The sequence below is a fragment of the Gadus chalcogrammus genome, chromosome 7, assembly GCF_026213295.1.
Source record: "Gadus chalcogrammus isolate NIFS_2021 chromosome 7, NIFS_Gcha_1.0, whole genome shotgun sequence".
NCBI classification, from domain to species: Eukaryota; Metazoa; Chordata; class Actinopteri; order Gadiformes; family Gadidae; genus Gadus; species Gadus chalcogrammus.
In genome coordinates, this window is record NC_079418.1 from 22884650 (window position 1) to 22906030 (window position 21381).

The following is a 21381-nucleotide window of genomic DNA, read 5'->3' on the forward strand; positions in this document are numbered from 1 at the left end:
AGGTGCGATGGTTCATTGATCCAACACATCAAAGCATCAGCTGCCTTTGAGGATGTCTGACCCAGCTACTGTAGGTCAAACCTTGTCCTGAATCATAGTACTGACTGAAGGAGAAGAAGCCCATCCATCGCATGTTGAACTGACCACAGCCCTTAGTGAGGATCTGAACAAGGTTGTATTTTGACTCTCCACTGCGGTACACAGGCCCATCCATCATCGTTTTGCCAATCATAATACAGTGGAGCTGACGCTCTGGGGTCGGCTTATCTCAGGAAGTAGAGCAGTTGTCTTGTGACCAAAAGGTTGCTAGTTCGATCCCCGGCTCCTCCTAGCTGAGTGTTGATGTGAACCTGAGCAAGACTTAAGACTTAACCCTAACTGCTCCTGACGAGCTGGCTGTCGCCTTGCATGGTTGACTCTGCCGTCGGTTTGTCCAAAGCGACCGATGTAAGTCGCTTTGGATAAAAGCGTCTGCTAAATGCCCTAATTGTAATTGTAATTGACTCTACACTTGCCTGATACAGGCCCCCAGGAGCAGTGCATACATCCGCAATCCACCAGTGCTCAGCGGCCAAGCCTGGTATTGCAGCTGTTTTAGCGGTCTGTGGACGGGTCCCTCGATTCATGGAGTCCCAGAAGTGGGGAACATTAATGTATCCCCGGAAAAAAATTCTGATATATCAATCAAAGGCTCATAATTATCTTTATACCATGTACTAATAAAATGTAAGATTTCTCTTTTCAAAATACCACCTCAAGCGTTTTATTTTATTTATGTATTTTTTGCAGGAGAAGGAGGAGTGGGCAGCTGAAAGGAATCGTAGGGAAACAAATGTTGTTTCGGCCCGACATAATAATTGTTAAATACTAATTGTTGTCCGAATGGCAGGAGGAGTGTAATTTAAAGATCATATATTTCGGGGGGGGTTATTAACTTATACTTCCATGGTCGGTAAACAATGCGACTGTGCTCGCTCAGACCTCTCGCTGATGATGCTACAATGCTAACAATGCTAGAGAATATTTCTGCATCCGGCACGTCATGCACGAGGGAGTGGCTAGGCGCCCATGATGCGGAAGCAAATCTCTCCTTGATGTTCCTCTGCTCCATTGAGCAGATTTCATAGGAATGAATGGGCGGCCATGTTTTAGTCCACTGTCCTTTCTTTAATAGGTCCATGACCTGATACCAGCCCCTGAATCTCCGCCCATTTTTAACAAAAGTACTGGGGCTCCAGCCCAACACACACCGGCGCCGAAGTGGCGAAAAAACTGCCCCATTATTTCGGACGAACTAGCCCACACCGGCGGTGGCACGGCGCCCCACTATCCTTCACGCCACTGTCCTGATCCCAAGCGTCGACGCCCCTGAAAAAGCACTTTTTTTAGGCTGTTTGGTAAATCCCGGCTTAATACAAGGTCCTATACATGAGATTGTTGATGCACTAGATTAATAATTCCACAATGCAAAAAGAATGAGCAAATATAGCTGCATGCAGCAATGTGGGTGTCAAGCATAATGGGACTCGATAAGCTAATTCTGCCGGACGGACGTAATCGGCTGGGTGGCTGCATGACGACCGTCTCGGTAATCGTAAACTATCGCTGCCAGACGGACGTAATCGGCTGGTTGGCTACATGACGACCTTCTCGGTAATCGGTAAACTAATTCTGCCGGACGGAGGTAATCGGCTAGGTGGCTACATTATGACCGTCTCGGTAATCGGTAATAATGACGGCAGGTGGGATGAAGTACAGCATTATGCGAGTATGCGTAAATGTAGACAAAATGGAAAAATGACCCTACATAGTGGTAAGGGCGCATGACGACCGTCTCGGTAATCGGTAACCTAATTCTGCCAGACGGACGTAATCGGCTGGGTGGCTACATGACGACCGTCTCGGTCGACAATATCCCTATTCAGAACAATATCCCCAACAGAGACACAATGTAAACAAGCACCCGCTCATAAGACTATGAGCCAAGTTTGGTTGGATGCATGAAGGCCTTGCAGAGAAATGAGCTAACTTCCTGTTTGACGTCCCCATGAGATCGAAGGTCACCAAATTGTTTGGATGTCCCCAGAATGATGTCATGAGTCGATTTACCAAGTTTGGCTATGATATGTTAAAGAGCTGCTGAGAACAGGCTTAGTTGCTTTTTGGCGGCTTTGCCATCAAGTTTGATTGGCTGTCACGGCCAAACGGTTTTGAATTAGAAAAAGCTGTTTTCACATTTGTTCAGCTTGGTCTGAAGATCATATATGGCAAGTTTCATGATGATTGGACATTATTCGTGGCCTTTGGATATGTAATATTGATTGTGACAACTTTGAACATGGCGGCCAATTTCTGAGGTTGCCATGGGAAATATTTTATTAGCTATATGGGGCGGTCTGACAGTATCACCAGTCATTGAAAATAAGTGTGAAATATACTCACGTGAAGAGAGAGGAGTTAAAACATGTCTTTGTTAATTATAGCGCCCCCTAGAGGTCAAATTATCCCCATGATGATGTCATGGGTCTATGTACCAAGTTTGGTTATGATATGTCAAAGGGCTGATGAGAAATCTGCTTACAGCCAATTTGATTGGCTGTAGCGGCCAAACGGTTTTGAATTTGAAAGATATTTAATATTTTTATATCAAGCATGGCCTGAAGATCATGCGTGTCGAGAGAATCGAGATGATTGGACAAAATGTGTGATAGGAGTAGTATTTTGAAGGTTTTGGACATAAACCAAGATGGCGGAAAATCCATCATGGCGCAAAATGACGTCATAGGGTGCGTTGAACTCGGCTTGGTTCAAGGAATCCAATGAGACCTGGTTTGTGAATATTGGATGAATTGGTCGAAAGTTATAAACATGAATGCATGTGCAACTTTGACCTGTTGGTGGCGCTAGGTCTGTTGGGCTAGCAACCTGAAATTGGCTTGTTGGGCTAATGGGGCGGTCCTGAACCAGTGTGCCAAATTTCACAACTTTTCACCAAGGCGTTCTATGGGCTGCCATAGACTCCCATGACAGAATAATAATAATAGGAAAATATACAAAAACAATAGGTTGTCTCGCAGCTTTGCTGCTTGACACCCAATAATAGGAATTCATACAATAACAATAGGCTGTCTCGCAACTTCGTTGCTTGACACCCAATGAAAGTAAATTAAGTGTGTAAAGTGACTAAACCGTAAACAAGTGCCCGACAGTACATAAAGTAACTATGAATTAATGTGACTATCACAAACAGAGAATCATGGGCATCAGGGCCATATATGTAGTCATAAAACAACTGGTAGAACGTTATGGTAGCCTATACCGACTAAGTTTGTTGATCTGATTCTTTCAAAACATATCACAACAGTGCTGCAGCGCGCCGCTTCCTATTGGTAGCAGGGGAGGCAATTGACGAGCGTGGAATGCGCACCACAGCGCTTCGGTGCCGGTGTGAGGCCGGCTTCAGGGTCTGGTGTGTTTTGCTTGAGGGTCATTCGGCTCAGCTGAGTGAAATTGAATAGCCAATCAGCGAATAGTTAGCAAAAAAGACACTGCTGACGGAGTGAGTGTCCACTGTGAGCAACCGAAAAACAAGCACGGCTCCCACAACAGCGGTCTTCAAATCTCTCGAAAGTCTATAGATTCAGCAATTGAAGCTGCTTTGAAAAGACTTTCAGAAGTATTGGCACGAACGAAATCAACAACACAGTGCAATGCCACTGTTTGGATTCGTTATCTACTGGCTTAGTGATTGGTTTAGGTGGAAGCAACCCTGGGCAGTCTCAAAAATGGTTAAGTCTGAATTATTTAGAGAAACAAAAATGGAAATTCAGGATATCAGGCGAATTCTGCATAACGGATTCAATCAGATATTAAAAGCAAAACACGGGGGAAAAAAAAACTGACTCATGCAGCCAGGACTCAAAGGGGCCATCTGTGACCAAGCAAGTAGATGAGAACATGGTAGGAGTTTATCTATTCTGAAGAGAAGGGCACACAAAACATGCCATCACAGATGCCGCAAAGTGGACTTGTATGCATACATTTTAGTTAATTCCCACTAATTGTGAACTGGTGGGCTTGCTGCTGGCTCCTGGCCAGAGGCTCTTCCTCACTGTCCCTGACTGGGACTCTGGGGCCTCTATGTGCTGGCCAACACCTAAGATCCCTGCTGAGCCTCCAGGCTGAACTCTCCCTGTTCCTTACCCGGAACTCACTCCAAATTATTTCTTAGAAAGTCTGACTTTCTGCTCCTTATGCCTGTCCATATTACTGCAACCAGCTAGCTTCATGCTAACTCCAAGACTGGATGAAGTACACCTTTGTTTATTGATAACCTTTTCAAAACTTTCATTGTGGTCAACACAGATGACAGTTCTCAGTAGTAGCATAAGCTAGCATAAGCAGCCCGGTATCCATAAAACAAAAAAAGACAAGAAACACATTAAAAGCGTAGCCTACCAAAGGATGAGAGCAGAAAAGATATCATCAATTTAAAAGCCCGTCTTTAAAATGGGATTTGCTTCCGAAACTTGCATGTAAATGATGTGTCATGTTGTTGTTGAGAACAATACTTGTTTGGGGTGCCATTTTCTAAGGAAGATGCTTGTCAACCATTCCTTTGCCTGCCACGGTTATCCGTATAACCTTACAAACTATCAAACGCTAGCTTCATCATTCATTCATTCATCATATATTTCACAAAGCCCAAAAACGCCATGTTTCATCTGATATGTTTTGTAAATCTCTGCATACAATTTCACATTCCACCAACAGCTTCGTCCCACACCCTTGCTATTTACAGCTAATCAATGAAGCAGTTTGCATCAAGTCCAATGACTGGCCAAAGACCAGGTTGCAAATTTAAGACGATACACCATAGCCCTGTGAAACCATCCTGAACTTGCTAGATCACATTTCATTTTCGACCTGAAGATCAGCCTTGCCTCGCTCCACTTGTAACCAGCTTTCAGTTATTTTAACATAGGTTGCTCCCATCACCAGAAATAGATTGTAGCCCGAGTCGTTATGAACTAAAACTACCCTGGCTGACTCCTACCTAAACTACCCCAACCCCTAGCGATGATTGCTCCATCCATCCTTTTGGGTTTTATAAACTTTGTCTCATTGGGAGCGAGGCCAGATTGATCTTCAGCAAGAAACTGAAATGTGACCTGAACTTATGAAATCAGGATGGTCCCTCGACGTTAGACCAACCAAAAACAAAATTGAAAAACAAAATTTGAAAACAAAATACACATTCGTAATAACTTCTTAGTAGTAGACAACAGAGAAAGTGATCTTCAGCCTGAAACCTAACAAAAGCCTTCGACACTATACTTGTTACACAACTTGGAAAACAAAGTTGTCCAAATAAAGCCACAGAACAAAATTATGCGCACGCACACGCACGCACGCACACGCACACACACACACAAGAAATCCCTTACCGTCCGGTGTGATCGCAGGGAACAATAGCATACAAAAAACATGGCAGCGTTGGAGCGACATGAAGTGTCTGGAGGGGCATTGGTGGTCACTCGCTTCGCCCTAAGACGGTGGCGTGATAAGCCTAGAGCATCGCCGCGGCATCACGAGAGACCGACAAAGCAGCGGTAGCATCCCTAAGCATGAGCTACTCCTACTCTAGCATGGCATCATCATCCACTCCACCCTCCCCCCAGCCTCCTTCTTCTACTTCTTCTTATTTATTTTTGTAAATCGCATCACTTGATGCAAAGCTCAGAGGCGTGGAACTCAGCTGCCGAGAGACAGAGAGGGGGGAGAGAAAGAGGGATAGAGAGAGAGAGAGAAAGGGGGGGAGAGCGAGAGAAAAGGGGGGGGGGGGGGAGAGAGAGAGAGAGAGAGAGAGAGAGAGAGAGAGAGAGAGAGAGAGAGAGAGAGAGAGAGAGAGAGAGAGAGAGAGAGAGAGAGAGAGAGAGAGATGTGAGTCCAAGAATAATTTGTTGTGGCTTTTAGGCCCTCTAATTTGTGGGAAACACTGGGTGTCTTAGTTTTCAGCATGTTACACCCCACCAAGGATGAAATCTTCTCACATGCGGCATTACATAACAAGCTGTATTCCACAGTGTCACTCCACAGGACTCTGCTGGAAGTCTTAATGTGCCACGATTGCTGGCTCTAACTTGGTTGAAACTATTTTCAGCGCAGACAGAGCAGCCATTAACTCAACAATACAAATGAAGGACGAGATCAGGAAGTCAACCAACATATTTGCAAATGTTTGGCAATGGGAAATGGGGAATGGTACATTTTGGCCCGTTAATTCCAATTATCAAGTAGCATCCATGCAAAGAGAGAAAACACGGAATAGGCATTTCTGAAACCATGTTTATCTTTTCAAAATATGAAACAAATTGGACTATAAATAGAATGGGGCCAGCAAATACATTTGTGAAAAATGATACAGTCACAGTGGCAATGTGTGACAAACTGACAAAAGTGTGACATGGGATGTTGGGTGTTCATGATCTTAAAGAAAAGTACTTAAGTGGTCGGATTACCCGTTTGAACCAAAAGATAATGTTCACACAACAACCGATTTCATTTTGCTGTAGCGAGATAGCCACATATCTTTAAACTCATATTATCATTTATTTAGTTATATAATATGGGATATTTATATGGAAGTAATGGTATTGTGTGAAACAAGTAAATCGGACATGATGAAAAAATAGGATGTATTCAAGGTGAATAATGTAGATGGATAGATAATGCACCGGAACATAGTAGCTTAAGATAAGGCAGACGACAGATTGCGTCTACACCTTGTGCTGTGGCTGCACGTCTGAACAAGAGGATAGAGCACGCACAGCTCTAACAGGCTGCCTGAAAATAGCTGCATGAGACACCAGGGTCTTTCTCCCGTCCATCCCCATGCCGTGGAATTAAATCAGAATCATTTCGTCAAATTTAATCGGAAGGATTGTGGTTGAATAAAATCGTAATCGTGTCATTGAATAAAATCTGAATCATTTCATTGAATCAAATCCGTATGATGTCATCGAATCACCACGTCGTTAAATACAATCCGAATCACCTCGCGCTCTCAAATCTGAATCGTATCGGCGAATCAAAACTCTCGCAGGGATGACAAGTCAATCAAATCTAAATGAGGTCATCGCACCGCCTCTGAATCACGGCGCCCACGACGTCCACTCCTGACGTGGAACGACATCAGAAACCGCGTCAATGAATCAAAAGAGCTTATCGGCTGTTTATTCAACCCGAGACCCCAGCCGCTTATGCGCCGCGGCCCCCGTGAAAGGAGGGGGGGGGGGGGGGGGGGGGGGGGGGGGGGGGGGGGGGGGGCAGGGGCAGGTGCCTGCCGCCTCACTGAAGACAAGAGCCGCCCGCGTGAGAGTGGGCCCCGCGCTTCATCCCCGTGTGTCACCGGAGGGAGCCGGCAGCCTTGGGGAGGCAAACGCATAGGCAGCGTGGTTGTATGTGGGCAGATGCGCCAGCCAGCCAGGCTGAATGTAGTGGGAGGTATCAAAGATGCTGTATAGAATATATTTTTGGTGCCAGCCTCCCTGTTACCGTGGTAACTGTCCATCGATTCAGCGCTTAACGGAATTAAAGAAGGGAGAAGGATCTCTCCTCCTCCACCTCTTCCTCCTCCTCCTCCTCCTCCTCCTCCTCCTCCTCCTCCTCCTCCTCCTCCACCATCCCGTAACTCTTTATTTCCCCTAAGAACGAGGAGGAGCTGAGGAGGTGGGGGGGATATCGGAGGGGCGGAGGGGTTGACGAGTCGGGGGTGGGCTCGTTGGAACGTATACACCCGTGTGAGAAGAGGAGGCGACAGAGAGGGGATAGGGAAGGATGCAGAGGGTGGGTGTGGAGGAGTTGGCGGGAGAAAAAATAAAACAAAGAAGGAAAAGGGACTCGGCGGTCGGCTGCTCACCAGCTTTCTTAACACTGCTCCTTTGTAACCGGCCGCATGAAGTCTGGGTACTCCCATTTACATTGAGGGTCCCATTCGTCTATGTTACTGTCAATCATGTGCCAGTATTACATTTAGAGCGGTACCATTATGAATGAATCATGTTCGTAACTGCAGAGATCGAATAAATGAACACGTCAAAGGGTTCATCAAAACCCCACTAATATCATGAGAACACTGTATTGCCTATATGGGACAGACACGTCTACGATCGTGTTGTTTGCACTGGAGTCACTAGACGGTCTTCACTGCACAATCCGTTTTAATTATTATAATAAACCGATTGTCGACACTTGATATCTTGTCATAACAAGGTCTTTGTTATGCAGCTTTTTTTGGGGGGGGGTTGTTTCAAAGAGCTTCTCCCTCTGTGGTTTTTGATGTGGGATGACGTCAGCAGTGACTAGTGGACGAGACGTCCCCCAGATAAACATAAACATTGCCTTTAACCTTCAGCGGTCAGAGAAGAAATCACTGTTAGCCCCAAAAAACGATTTTTAACCTTACAGATATCCCTTCTACGCACAATAAATCACAGTTTCAAAAGATGCACCAGGTACATTTTCAAGAGTTCTAAAGAGAGCTGAAAAGAGAGGAAGAGAGCCAATTTTGAAACTAAAACAGACAAAAGAAAATGGCCCCTCCTGTTCTGCTTGCTACCTAACCTCCCTACGTTCCTCCGCTAAGTGTTGCATTTCCTGCACCTCTGATTGACAGATAAGATGAATTGTTGGAACAAATAAAGGCTGATCTTACATGATTGGTCAGAAATGAGCCGGGGCGGTCCAAATCACAATTGGCTCAAAACGAGGCAGGCGCAATCAACTGGAAGCATTTAATTCAAGAGTGCATTTCACTCATTAATAGCTGACAGATGGCCAGGCCATTTCTCACCAATCATTCTCAAATAATAGTCATACCAACAGCTCATTTATCGCTGCTCTCCCTCCGCTCATGCCATAACCAATACTAAATGCTCCAAAACTTATGTTCAAGTTTTGCTCTACAAATATTTGTATGATGAGACCCTGAGCGCACCGGTCATGCGGGTGTGTATATTATCCACCGGTCCACCACCCCCTATCACAAAACGTCAAACCATTATTTCCAATGAAGTTGCTGGCTACTCCGAGTGACAGAGCAGCACCGCACGTCACCTTGAGTCCGTCAGACGACCCCCTGTAGCCTACCAACCCCTGGAAGAGTTCATGATGGTCTGCAGGCCTAGCGTCCTTAAAGCAGTGTTGTCCAGACACATGATCACCCCCCCTCCCCCCCCCCCTCACCCATACACACAAGCAGGACTAATACAGTTTCCAGGCAACACACATGGCATCACAAACGTACGCAGCATGCTGCCCTGTAGTGGGCAGAAGGAGGAGAGTTGGATCACTGTGGCTCGAGTCTAGGTTCCTGCCTCAGCAACCCGCCTCGTAACGTCAAGCCAAGACAATCGTGTATCATTGAGTTCAGCTTAATACCCAACATTAAGTGGGGTATTCCGGTGTATACATGACGACCCAAGTAAAACAGGATTAATGTCATATATAACTATCTCTATATATAGAGATAGATAGATTGATAGATAGATACACATACAATTCTGCTCCAATATATCACTTTATAGACTTCATGCTAAGGTTTTTCATTCAAGCGATGCAATCGATTTCTACCAACTTGCAAGAAATTAGGGGAAATAATTGAGGCCACCCAATGTGGATCCCCAGCCTTTTAATTTGAATAGGCAGAATAGGGGATTAGGGGGGTTGAATAAGGTAAGTATTGCAATGTCTTTAATAATAAGTCATCGCTCCGTTTTAAGTTCAGATATGCTTACAAACTTTAAAAGCAATCCCTGGACGTTGACACAGCCCGACCCCAGACTGACCAACATACAAGTTGCACCTAATATGTGTGAGGAGGTCAATAAGGAAGCATGTGATAACGTGGATATTTAGGCAAGTTACCGACAGCGAGTACTGCAACAGTTCTCGAGTCAATCGGCAAACTCACTTCAACTATTCACATGGCAACGTACTGTAATATATCTCCACGGTGTTAAGTATACCACACATCGGGGAAGGGAGACATTGTGAGCGTGAAGGACAAAAAAGACAGAGGGGAAAAAAAAGATGTAGAGCTGTGGAAACGGAGAGATTGAATGAACGCAAAAGAAGCTTTCTGACATATTTTCAGAATATAATTGGAAAGACGTCATCCATAGCAAATGTGTCAGAAATAAAAAAATATATCATTGTCTCTCTCTATCTCTCCCTCTCTCTCCCTATCCGTGTCTCCCTCTCTCCCCCTCTCTCTCTCGCTCTCTAATGGCTCGGTACTCCTTGTGCTCCCTAAGCATTACGTAACAGGGCCGTGGCATGTAAACCGCATATCATTAAGCTGCAAACACTCATTCTCAGGAGGTGGGCACGGAACACTAACAGAGTGTCGGCGGAAGCGAGGCGAGAGTAAAGTCCTCAATGCTGAGCCTCGCTTCTGCATTTCCTCTGCTCATTTCGGACAGGATGACCAAACACTGTTACAGGAAGTGACGTCAAAGAGATCCCCGCCATGAGATTTCCATTCAGGAGCTCAGCGCTGCTCACCTTACAGGGACAGGCGTTAACATTATACTATTGACTATAGAGTATAATGTGTTGGGTGATTTACAGATCCCCCACCTTCAGCAACATGATTGGTCGGAGTATATATGCCCCGAAAGTGACAAGCCAGGTCACCCAGACTTGAGCTCGTCTGCAATGAGACTTTAGACTACTAATCTAAAGTTTGATTTGTGAGACTAAATTAATCTCTCTCCATAGTCCAGCCAAGGTGGGCAGCTCAGATGCATTTATCTTGAGAATGGCCCTGGTCCTAAACTTAGGCTGCACTCAATGCACATTTTCCGCACAAGCGATCGGGAGTGCTTCAGGGTGTGCTCACTCCGGGGGGGGCGCTGCGGGCAGGACAGCAGGGGAGATGTAGACGGCACTAACGGTCTAACCTATGTGTCCTCGGTACGTGGTCGGGTCGGGCGGGGAGCGGGGGCTGCCGATTAGAGGACAGCCCCGTGACTTGGAGGACACAGTGATCATTAATTTAGCCTGGATGGAAGAGCGCTGCAGTAAACCATTCAGAGGGAATGAAAGGAGATAGGGAAAGCAGCGCAAATAAACACCCACAGAGGTGTTTCAAGCCGGTTTGGAGATAGGATTGAGTGGGGAAATGACAAATACAACGCTGCAGGTTAGCTTAGCGAAATGCTATTTTATTTTCTGAGGTAAAAAAGAAGTGCAGAATCAGGATAAACCAGGGGCCACCTAGAGCACCATCTCAAAGCACAACATTTATTGAACACAATTACGGGAAGCCACATATGGCCGATCCAGAACAACTCTGAGTCCAACGCTCCAGATGAGGACGTGTGTACGACGTAACACAAATTCTTGAATGGAGTTCACAGCTGACAAATCTTCCCCATTCATTCCCATGTTCCTTTAAAGTCCTCCTCCTCCTCACTGACTGATGAACAACAAAGGGGTTCAATCAGCTTTAGAGTTTTGGGTTTGGGTTTTAACTCCTTGGGAGGACAGAAAGGTGTCAAAGCACTTTCATTGAAGCTCCTTTGAATGTCATTTAATTCATTTACTTTGTTTTTCACACGTCTTAAATTGAAGTTTTATTTTGTTTATGCGTTATGTGTGGAACCCAGGAGGACTGAGTGACTACAGCTTTTTTCAGCTAACGGGGCTGCTTTGATGAACAACAAACACACACAAAACATAATACTAAATATTCTGAGGAAACATGAGCCTAGAAATTATTTATTAGACTGTTCTCTTCAAAAGACATTGCAGAGAACACACACACACACACACACACACACACACACACACACACACACACACACACACACACACACACACACACACACACACACACACACACACACACACATCCAGAAATAACATGAAAACAGAGCTTCTGTCCTTCAGCATCACCACATGCCTCATTCCACCTGTCTCTCTCTCTCTCCTTCTGTCTCTCTCTCTCTCTTTCTTCCACTCTCTCTCTCTCTTTCTTCCTCTCTCACTCTCTTGCTCTCTTGCTCTCTTACTCTCTCTCTCTCTCTTGCTCTCTCTTACTCACTTCTTTTTCTTGCTCTCACGCTCTCCCATTCTTTCTCTCTCACACTTTCTTTCATTATCTTTCATCCTCCCTCTTAATCAAGCTGCATGTCGGGTCGCCTGCGTTTGCCTCTTACCTTGGTGGTGACAATGCAAAGACAATCCATGCTGATCGGAGGCAAAGTGAGGTGGTCTCAACCTATGCTTAGATTCATAACCGCTGCCACCGCAGCCGCATCCGAAATTACTGTCCAACCCAGGAGCCAGATGTGGGCACGAAATGAGCAAAAGAAACGAACAGTGGCTGGTGAAATACAGAGCAAAAAGAAACAAAGACGAGGTCCCCCTCAAAGTAAAGGCAGAGGAGGAGTAGCGAGGAGGCGCTGACACACAGCCTCACATCCACACACACACACACACACACACACACACACTCTTGTGCACACACACATACACACACAAACGCGAAGAGCGGGCACGGCGCGTCAGCGAGGGAAGGAGAAGGCACAGTGCAACACAGACACGCGTTACAGCGTGTGGGACTCTAGCGCGCAGCCGGAAGCCGCCTCCGAAATACCCGCGGCGATCAGGACTCCTAGCACCATCTCAGAGGAGGGGGGGGGGGGGGGGGGGGGGCAAAAAAATTGGCACAGGTACTCCTGGGCGAAAGCTGTCTCTCCGTGCGTCCGAGCAGGGAGGGCATTCCTCAGCTGAATCGCTCCTCTCGTCACCTCCCGTCCTCCCACCAGGCTCTCGCCTCTACTCTCCGCGTCTCTCCTGCTCCCCAGCTGAGCGACTCATCAGCAGAACGAGGGACGAGCGAGGGGGAGTGAGCGAGATCGAGAGAGAGAGAGAGAGAGAGAGAGAGGGAGACAGAGCAAGAAAAGCGCACCGGTACGGCTGGCTGGCAGCAGAGTGTGTTCAGATTGCGGCGGCTACCGCGTTACCTCTCTGCTTGCCTGCCTTCTCCAAACTTCATACATAGTTCAGTGTAAGCAGCTGGCAGGTAGCATCGCACACTACTACTGGGTCGACGTTACACGACACGGACGTTGATGTCAGTGTACAGTAGGCGTTACATAGAGCTAGGTGTATGGTGCAAGTATGTATGTGCGCCCACATACATTTAAATGAGGGAGAAAAAAGGTTAATTAAGGCCCACTTCATTCAAATATATTCATAATCTTAGCGCAAATCAATTATGACCATGTTTTAAGTGAACTGAAAGGTGATTGATATAGTCAAGCAAATCAAGGGAATATCGAAAGCCTTAAAGAAACTAAAGAGTGTCCCGCCAACATGTTTTCCTACTACAGCTTATGTAGCTGTCAAAGTTAGTTACGGGTGAGCGCTTTTCAAAATAAACAGGATTACATACCACCTTTAACAGACTGTAGCACTGTGATAACCATATAGTGGGCAGCATACTGCAGTTTGTACATGTCCTCCCAGACATGTATGTTTTTTAGTTCATCAATTCATGAACCAGCGTACATGATTCAGGTTCAGCATCTAAAAAAAACGAACTTTATCTTTAAATACTTGCTTACATTCTTCTCAATGTAAAGGTAAGAAAAACAGCAATACTGCACAATGCACCAAACAAAAACAAAATAGCCACGACACTGTGCACCCCAAGAGAACAGTCAAAATGAGCAATCAAGACTGTGGTTACAAATCCAAGTATGCATTACAATGTTCCAAAAACTGACTGAGACAGCGCTGTGTAATCCTTAAAAATAATGATAATCAACCAGGGGAGGCCACCAGCCTCAGAGTTCGGAGTTTGATTTGGGCTTTCACTCCATCTGTTAGGAAACAAACATGCCAAAGCACGGTCATTGGATTTTCATTGAATGTCTTTGAATTCGACCACCATATGAAGTATACGTTCATGTTGTTTGTCCGTCTTATGTGTTATGTGTGGACCCCAGGAAGACAAACAGTCAAGACCGTGATTACGACGACAAAACCGTTGGCGTTTGATTGCCTAAGTTTGGAAGCCTTGTCAAAAAAACCGTTTCAGTAAGCGACTTCTTAGTGACCCGACCTATGTTTAGATGCCTGGAGACACACAGCGGCCAAAACTTTTTCCTAGCACCATGACTTTGGCTCGGCACACCCATAAACCCTCACCGGCTGGTGGCCGAGAGGCAACAACAAACAACTCACAGCCACACACACACCCACACACACTCAGCAGGACATCACAAGTCATGAGTATGACAAATAAGTGTTATATATATATATATATACATACATATACACAACAACCAATGCCATTGGAGAAGCAGCAATTAAATGCTTGGTCATTTTTATGCAATGTGTAAATTTAAGGCTCGACTGTTTCAATCCAAATGTCAATGCTGACATTCATGACCTGTATGTTTCTTGCACTTTCTATTTTTAACCGCATGTATTTTCAGTATATTTGAGGACTTTTTTTTACTTTACAGACTATGGAATCTGCCACACTCACTCCACACTCACTGCAGCTATCACACGTATGAGGGGGTGGCATAGAAAGTCTTTGAATTTCTTGATCTCGACTCCTAGTTAACAGGCACCTTAGCTCACTGCCAAAGAAGGACCAGCCGGTGGGTTAAAGGCAGAAATATTTAAGTAACAGACACGTCAAACTATTGACATATTCCAGGCATGGCCGGCCACTCGTTTGGTTGAGGTGGGCCGACATTGGGTTGCGGTCCCTAAAAATACGAGGAGGATTCGACAAATCTTGTAAAATATGACCTCCTCCGATTAAGTTGAATTCCCTAGAGAGGCAGAGTCTGTGCCGTTCGCCAAAAATGCTTCCCCGGCTGAAATTTAATTACTATTAAAAAGACTGTGCCCGCAAGCAAAGATGAATCACTTCTGCACATATTAGTTTACATTTATCTGAATGCCTAATTTGACTATAACATAGTAATAATTATATATATTCGACTAAAATGCGCTACGTGGAACTAGAAGTAAATACATTGTAGTCCTTTTGACCGTTTGAACAATGGCACTTTGAAAGCATGAATACCTTCATCATGTGCACCACACACCAATCATTGTCCAGCTTCTCTCACACACACAAACACACACGGCACTGTGAACCCCCTGTCCTGTACCTGTTTGTTGATGCAGGGACGGTAACCCTGGCGATGAGGAGTTGCCTTGAAGACAGCTTTCATTGGTTAATCGTACACTTCCCAATGGTTTAGCGGTAGTTACAGAATGCGGTCAAAGTCCAAACTCTCCCTCCCACCAGCAAAGGCTGACTGTTAACTGAGGCTCAGGTGAGTGTGAGTGTGAGTGTGTGTGTGTGTGTGTACCTGCTGGACAACCATGGCGTCATAAAGCCTGCTCTGACCTAAGCCCCCATGGTTGACCTTTTGAGTCCCTGACGTAAGAACCGGTCAGCGGTTGGGACCATGGTTTCATAACTCATTGGAGGATCAGAATGTTCATTTACCTTTACTGTTACGCAGCTCTGCAGAACTATGAATATAAATTATGGGGCAATTATTTTGTCCTTGAGCCGAGTGTTTGTACCACTGCAGGAGGGGTTGTGTGTGTCTGTACCACAATATACTGGTCGGAGCCAGGAGGCAATACATATTCAAGAGCATGAAGTGAAACAAGTATGTTGAAAATGCCCGGCTATAGAATAAAGCATGTGGAGTGCTTCTCCAGCACAGAGTGCACACACACACACACACTATCACTCGCAGAGAGCACTCACCTCAGACTTCTTGGCACTGCTCTCACTCTGCTCCGTCACAATGGGATCAACGCATCTCTGCTCACTCTGCTGGGAAAGCACACACACACACACACACACACACACACACACACACACACACACACACACACACACACACACACACACACACACACACACACACACACACACACACACACACACACACAGTTATCCAATAATGCTGTACCCACACACTGATCAATTATTTCCCTAATTATTCGAATTTCAAGGTTAGGATAAATTAGAGGCTTAACAGAAGGACTGTGGAGCAAACAGAGCACAGAATGAAGACTTATCGACGCCGGGCAGGTGAAACACACGTTGGCGTTGGAAACAAAGGTGGAGTGAAGTAGCAGAAGCTCAAAAACAATGGAGGTTTAACAGTGTGCTTTGAGGGCGAAGTCACTTGGGCGATGTGTGGTGACATCGTCCCGTTCTGCATGGATAGGCCAAATAAAGGGGCGAAAGAAACCCTTTTGGCCCACAGAGTGCAGGATAAATATTCTGAATCGATCCCCTTTCTCGTGCACTTTTCTCTTTGTTTCACACATTCTGCTACAACACGGCTTCTCCGATCAGTGCGGCAGAAATACACCAACATGCGTCGTATAAGCTGCATGACCAAAGTTGACAGGGTGGCAGCAGGCTACGACCAGTCTTAAATTGGATCTTTTGTGTATGTGTCCCAGTCGCATGGCGGGCCAGATTGGACCGGGCGACATGCTCAGCTTTTGCAAGCTCATTTAAAATCTGCCGGTCTAAGCCACCAAGTGCCCGTGCGTAACTAAATCATAATGTATAGTATGTAGTATATAGTGTACTACAGTGCAGCGGATGTTCACACCAGAGTGCGTTCCCATCTCCAATGCATTTATCCCAAACGTTCAGGTGGTTAAAGCCGTCACAAAAGTGAGACTCGGGCAGTAATGTTGCACAAATGTAACCCTTCCGTTTCCATTATACGTTTCCTTGGTGTTGGCCTGGAAATGAGCGGGCAAAAATAAAAAAGCCGTAATCAGTGTACAAAGTGAGGTGGATTACAAGGCCAAGCAGCACACAAGGGCAACCAGGCAGCCAACGGCACGGATCCATTCTACAAAGCCATCACTCTGGCTACTTCATCCCTACTTCATCTATTGAGGATATATTAGCAGATGTGAGAGCCAAACTAGAAATATAATGGCAGGGGAATTGTATTGATGCTATCAATTTGACGATTGATTGATAAGAAATAACTCATGATGAAAGCTTTATTTTTTATGAACTATTAAAGACACAGGCAATATTAAAATATAATTAGTGTCATAAATTGGCTCTATGAGCAGATGAAAGAGGCAAACTAGAAAAATTTTAGCAATTGTAAGATAATAAAGACCAAACAAGCTAAAAAAGGAATTGAATTGGTTCCACAAGTCTATTAGGTATGTCTGAATGGTTGTCAATGTGTTTCAGGTTTGGTTGCTGAAGGGCTTTGGTTTTGTTCTATGGTTGTGGCCCGTTATGCAAGAGAGTTCAGGGCAACAGAAAAAGATATGTGCGTGGAAGCACGAGGAAGTGTGGCGCTATTTAAGGCATGGCTTATTCACAAATGCTGTTTCACCTGGAGGCTTGGCGGGATTACAGAGAGAGACAGTGTGCATTCCACAAGGTATCACAAAGTCCTTTCATTTAGCCCATTTCATTCTCACACAGTGATGAGGTCTGGTTGTTAAGCAAATGTTGAAAATATAGAATGTTTCCTGGAGGGAAAACTGTCTGTGTCTGTGTTTGCCTAAATTTGTCCTGTTTGGTGATATATATAATAATAATAATACTGCCCACGCTTTATAGTGTGCCCTCAACACAAATATAAAGTTTAAAAAAAAAACAGTGACACAATAGGTTTTTGTTCACCAGTTTCTAAATTATTTCACCATCACCAAAACACTAATCCAGAATCCCAACATCATTTTACCATCACCAAAACAGTAATCCTCAATCCCAACATCATTTTACCATCACCAAAACAGTAATCCTCAATCCCAACATCATTTTACCATCACCAAAACAGTAATCCTCAATCCCGATGAAGTGCAGATAGAGCACCCAACCCGGCCACTTGACATGCTGGTCCAACACAAGGGATGGATTGTTGACTGTTGACCGTTTACGATGGATGATGGTCAGCAACTGTCGTCCCTCATTATTTTGAAAGGACATGTTCCTAATCCTCCAGGGCTAACTATGCTAGTGGCGCGGGCTTGCTAGTGGTGGTGACACAGAGGGCCAGAGGGGCCTAGAGTCCCCGAGGACGGCCGCTCTAATCCCCTTCTGTGCAGCAGTGGTGCTAGGTCATCGCTCAACCAAGCTGATCACTGGCTAGCGCTCCTTGCTACCGTGTTAGCACAGCATGGAGCAGCCTATGAATAGCATTGTAATCGGGTACAATCGGATGTACAACTAGGCTTGAAATGTATGGAAATTTGTTTGTCGGGTTTGGGGAAAAAGAAGGATAAAGTTTTGATGGTGGACAAATGGGATTACAGACGGTTTATAAGAATACCAAATCGTAATGCCAAGTAAACACACACACAAACATGATGCAAATAAATTGCTGGCTGTGGACCAAGTAAGCATCCTGTTAAGTGACAGACTTGCCCAACAAAGCAAAAAAATAAAGATACAACTCATCCAAAAAACTGATATATACTCTTTATACAGTGAACCAATAAGGGCCACTTGACATTAAACTATTTTATTCTACAGACAATTCTTTTTATTAAAATGAAACCTCAAAGCCAATGGGACAGCTCACAGAACCATGTGGAAGCCTTGACTCGTGGTTCAAGTGTTCGAGTGCACGCAATGAAATTAAGTGTATGTTAACATATTCAATAGAAGCCATCATCCTCCTCCACAAACAACTCTGTAGTCGTATGAAAGTTTGTGTTTTACTCGTAAAATCACGAGTTGTATTATACCCTGCGGTCTCAGCTATGTATAGTCAGCTCCCAGATGCGTAGGCGACTATAGGCACAAAACCAATTAATAATAGATGTAGATAAATAAGCCAAGACATACAACAATTGAGCAGCAATTTGCCTCCTCTTTATTGGAACCAGCTTCGATGGCCCAGGATGCATTTGACATGTTGAAATGTAGGGCCTGGATCCAAGATGGTTAGTTTAGTGTTGCAACAGTGCTTACAGACGTGCTTGGCCAACTGCGTGATTCACCAGGAAATGGTTTCTTAAAACCTGATAAGGAGCTATTTTCTTGAATAGTCAATGTAAGAAACTGTCTTGATCTTTTAATAAAAAAAATTTTTTACTGCACCTCGACTTACTGCTTTTCTTCTTTCAAACGCCTCACAATGAAGCCAACCGCTATTCTGTCTTTATATTTTATATCTAATTTAGTTCCTCCATGCCGCCTTAGCCCAATCCGAGCGTTTGTTCCCTTTAATTAGAATGTCAACAGCCTCAGGATGGGAACATGCATCACACCTCTCTCCACATGTCCTGCCGTGTGTGTGTGTGTGTGTGTGTGTGTGTGTGTGTGTGTGTGTGTGTGTGTGTGTGTGTGTGTGTGTGTGTGTGTGTGTGTGTGTGTGTGTGTGTGTGTGTGTGTGTGTGTGTGTGTGTGTGTGTATCTGTGCACATTTTCTCCGTAGCAAGGGGGAAGTTCTGTGTGAACAGGACAGAGATGCTCATCAGCTAGTAGGCAGGTCTCCAGCATTATCCCTGGCTGCACGTTTTCCAAGAAACTCCAAGGAAAAAAAGGGGGGAGATAGAGGGTGAGGCAGAGAGGGAGAGAGAGAGTCAGAGCACAAGCGAGAGTGATAAGACTTAGAAAGCTTGTTAATGCCCAAGAGCCCTAGATTTAGAAGGACCACATGACAACAGTCTTTATTCTAGTTATTTCGTTCTCTCCCTCTGTATTTCTATCCTCCTTTTTCTCTTTCAGTTTTACTGTGTGTTTTTTCTTCTAAATGGGTTTGCCTGAACTGTTGCACAGACTTTAACATCATTCGCTTGATTTTTGTGATATATAGAAGCATACCGTTAGAATTCTGTGTTGAGCATCCTGTGACTCTTGATGGTCATTCTGAGGGCAACATTGACAAGGGCTCAGGGAATTTGTCTAACGAGTCCGACAAGAACTGACCTTGGAAAGAGTTTGCGCTCAGTATAATGTAATTCAGTTTGTCGTTTCATGGTGAGGTGTCTTATAAAAACCGATGACTTTCAAGTTCACTGTTGGTATCCTTCTAAGGGCTAGAGCCCGATGGTAACTTTGTGGAGTTCTTTCAGCAGTCTTTGTATCTACAGAAGATCATACGGTAGATAAAATAAAGAACAAGCTTATAATATACAAATGCTTGTTCTTTAGCTTTGACCTATCTGGATGTCTGCATCGCTGTTGAATGATGTTGAACAGATCAGATAGATAAGCACACCCCCATACAATTCCCACTCTGCTGAGGCGGCCGGCCAACAACATCATTGCCGGGAAGCTACTGTTGAGCTAACGTAGGGATACGCAATTCACAAGACAAGGCACTTTTCTTGAAAGCAAATGATTCCACTTTCACTGTGTCCATGCCATTAATTATTACTTTGCCTGGTCTCAACAAACTTTTTTATGATTTTAATCCATCCAAAAAAGATAAGAGAGGTTTTGTGTACAAACGCTTTAGATTTGGTTCCTGGGGGAACCTAATTAGCGTGAGCGCCCCTCAGCTCCAACCAAAGTCTTCTTAGAACAAACGCTTAGAAGCAGCTGCTTTGAAGCCCCGCGCCAAAATGTCTGCGTGTGGGACCACGTGAAGCACCACGACACAAACACCACCTTAATACAATGCTCAGGTCCAAATGTTCTCATCTGACTTTGAACGGTTCTCATCCAAATACCGACCCTTCAAGAGACGGCCCGTCAACCAGGACAATGTGTGAAGGGGTTAGGCCGATAATTGGGCTCACGGTGCATCGTCACATTTACATAATACAGTTTCAGTATGCAAATAAACTGAATGCAAATGAAATTAGGTGATTCTTCTGCGTAGCTTTGGCCTGATTTGGGGCTCTGAGGTAAGGACGCATAGGGAGTGTGTGTGTGTGTGTGGTGGGAGGGAGGGGCGGCGAGTCTGGCAAGACTGTTACCTCTTCCTTCTGGACGGAGGGGCAGGGCGTCGGGGTGACCTCTGGGTCCGGCGGCGTGACGGCCTTCTCCCACCGGTCGGCCATGTGGGTGACCTCCTCCAGCTTCTGCTCACAGCTCTTGTGGGTGTTGAGGAGCGTCAACTCATAGAACTCCTGGATATCTGGAGGAGGAGGAGGAGGAGGGAGAGGGGGACACGGCTGTTACTAAGGCTGTTACTGACTGTTTACCATGTTACTGTTCCTCCTTCCTCTTTCATGAGGCTCCACATGAAGTGGAAGTATTAAGATGTATATTCTTCCGTCATTATAGGAGCAGAAAAGCCCACCCTGCTTAAAAAAACAAATCATGAATGAATGAACCTTTTTGGGCAAATGTTCTGGAAAAGGCACCTAAAAGAG

General features: G+C 45.1%; 1 protein-coding gene across 1 annotated transcript in view; it reads right to left on the reverse strand.

The window, feature by feature from the left end:
• The window catches only part of dlg2 (discs, large homolog 2 (Drosophila)), a 126397-nt gene that overhangs the window by 89902 nt on the left and 15114 nt on the right, over positions 1-21381 (reverse strand). Inside the window, exons 3-4 of the mRNA XM_056594105.1 lie at positions 20983-21143; positions 15821-15889 (exon numbers count right to left, since the gene is read on the reverse strand). Coding sequence (XP_056450080.1) covers positions 15821-15889; positions 20983-21143 — 230 coding nt within the window. The remainder of the gene's footprint in view (positions 1-15820; positions 15890-20982; positions 21144-21381) is intronic.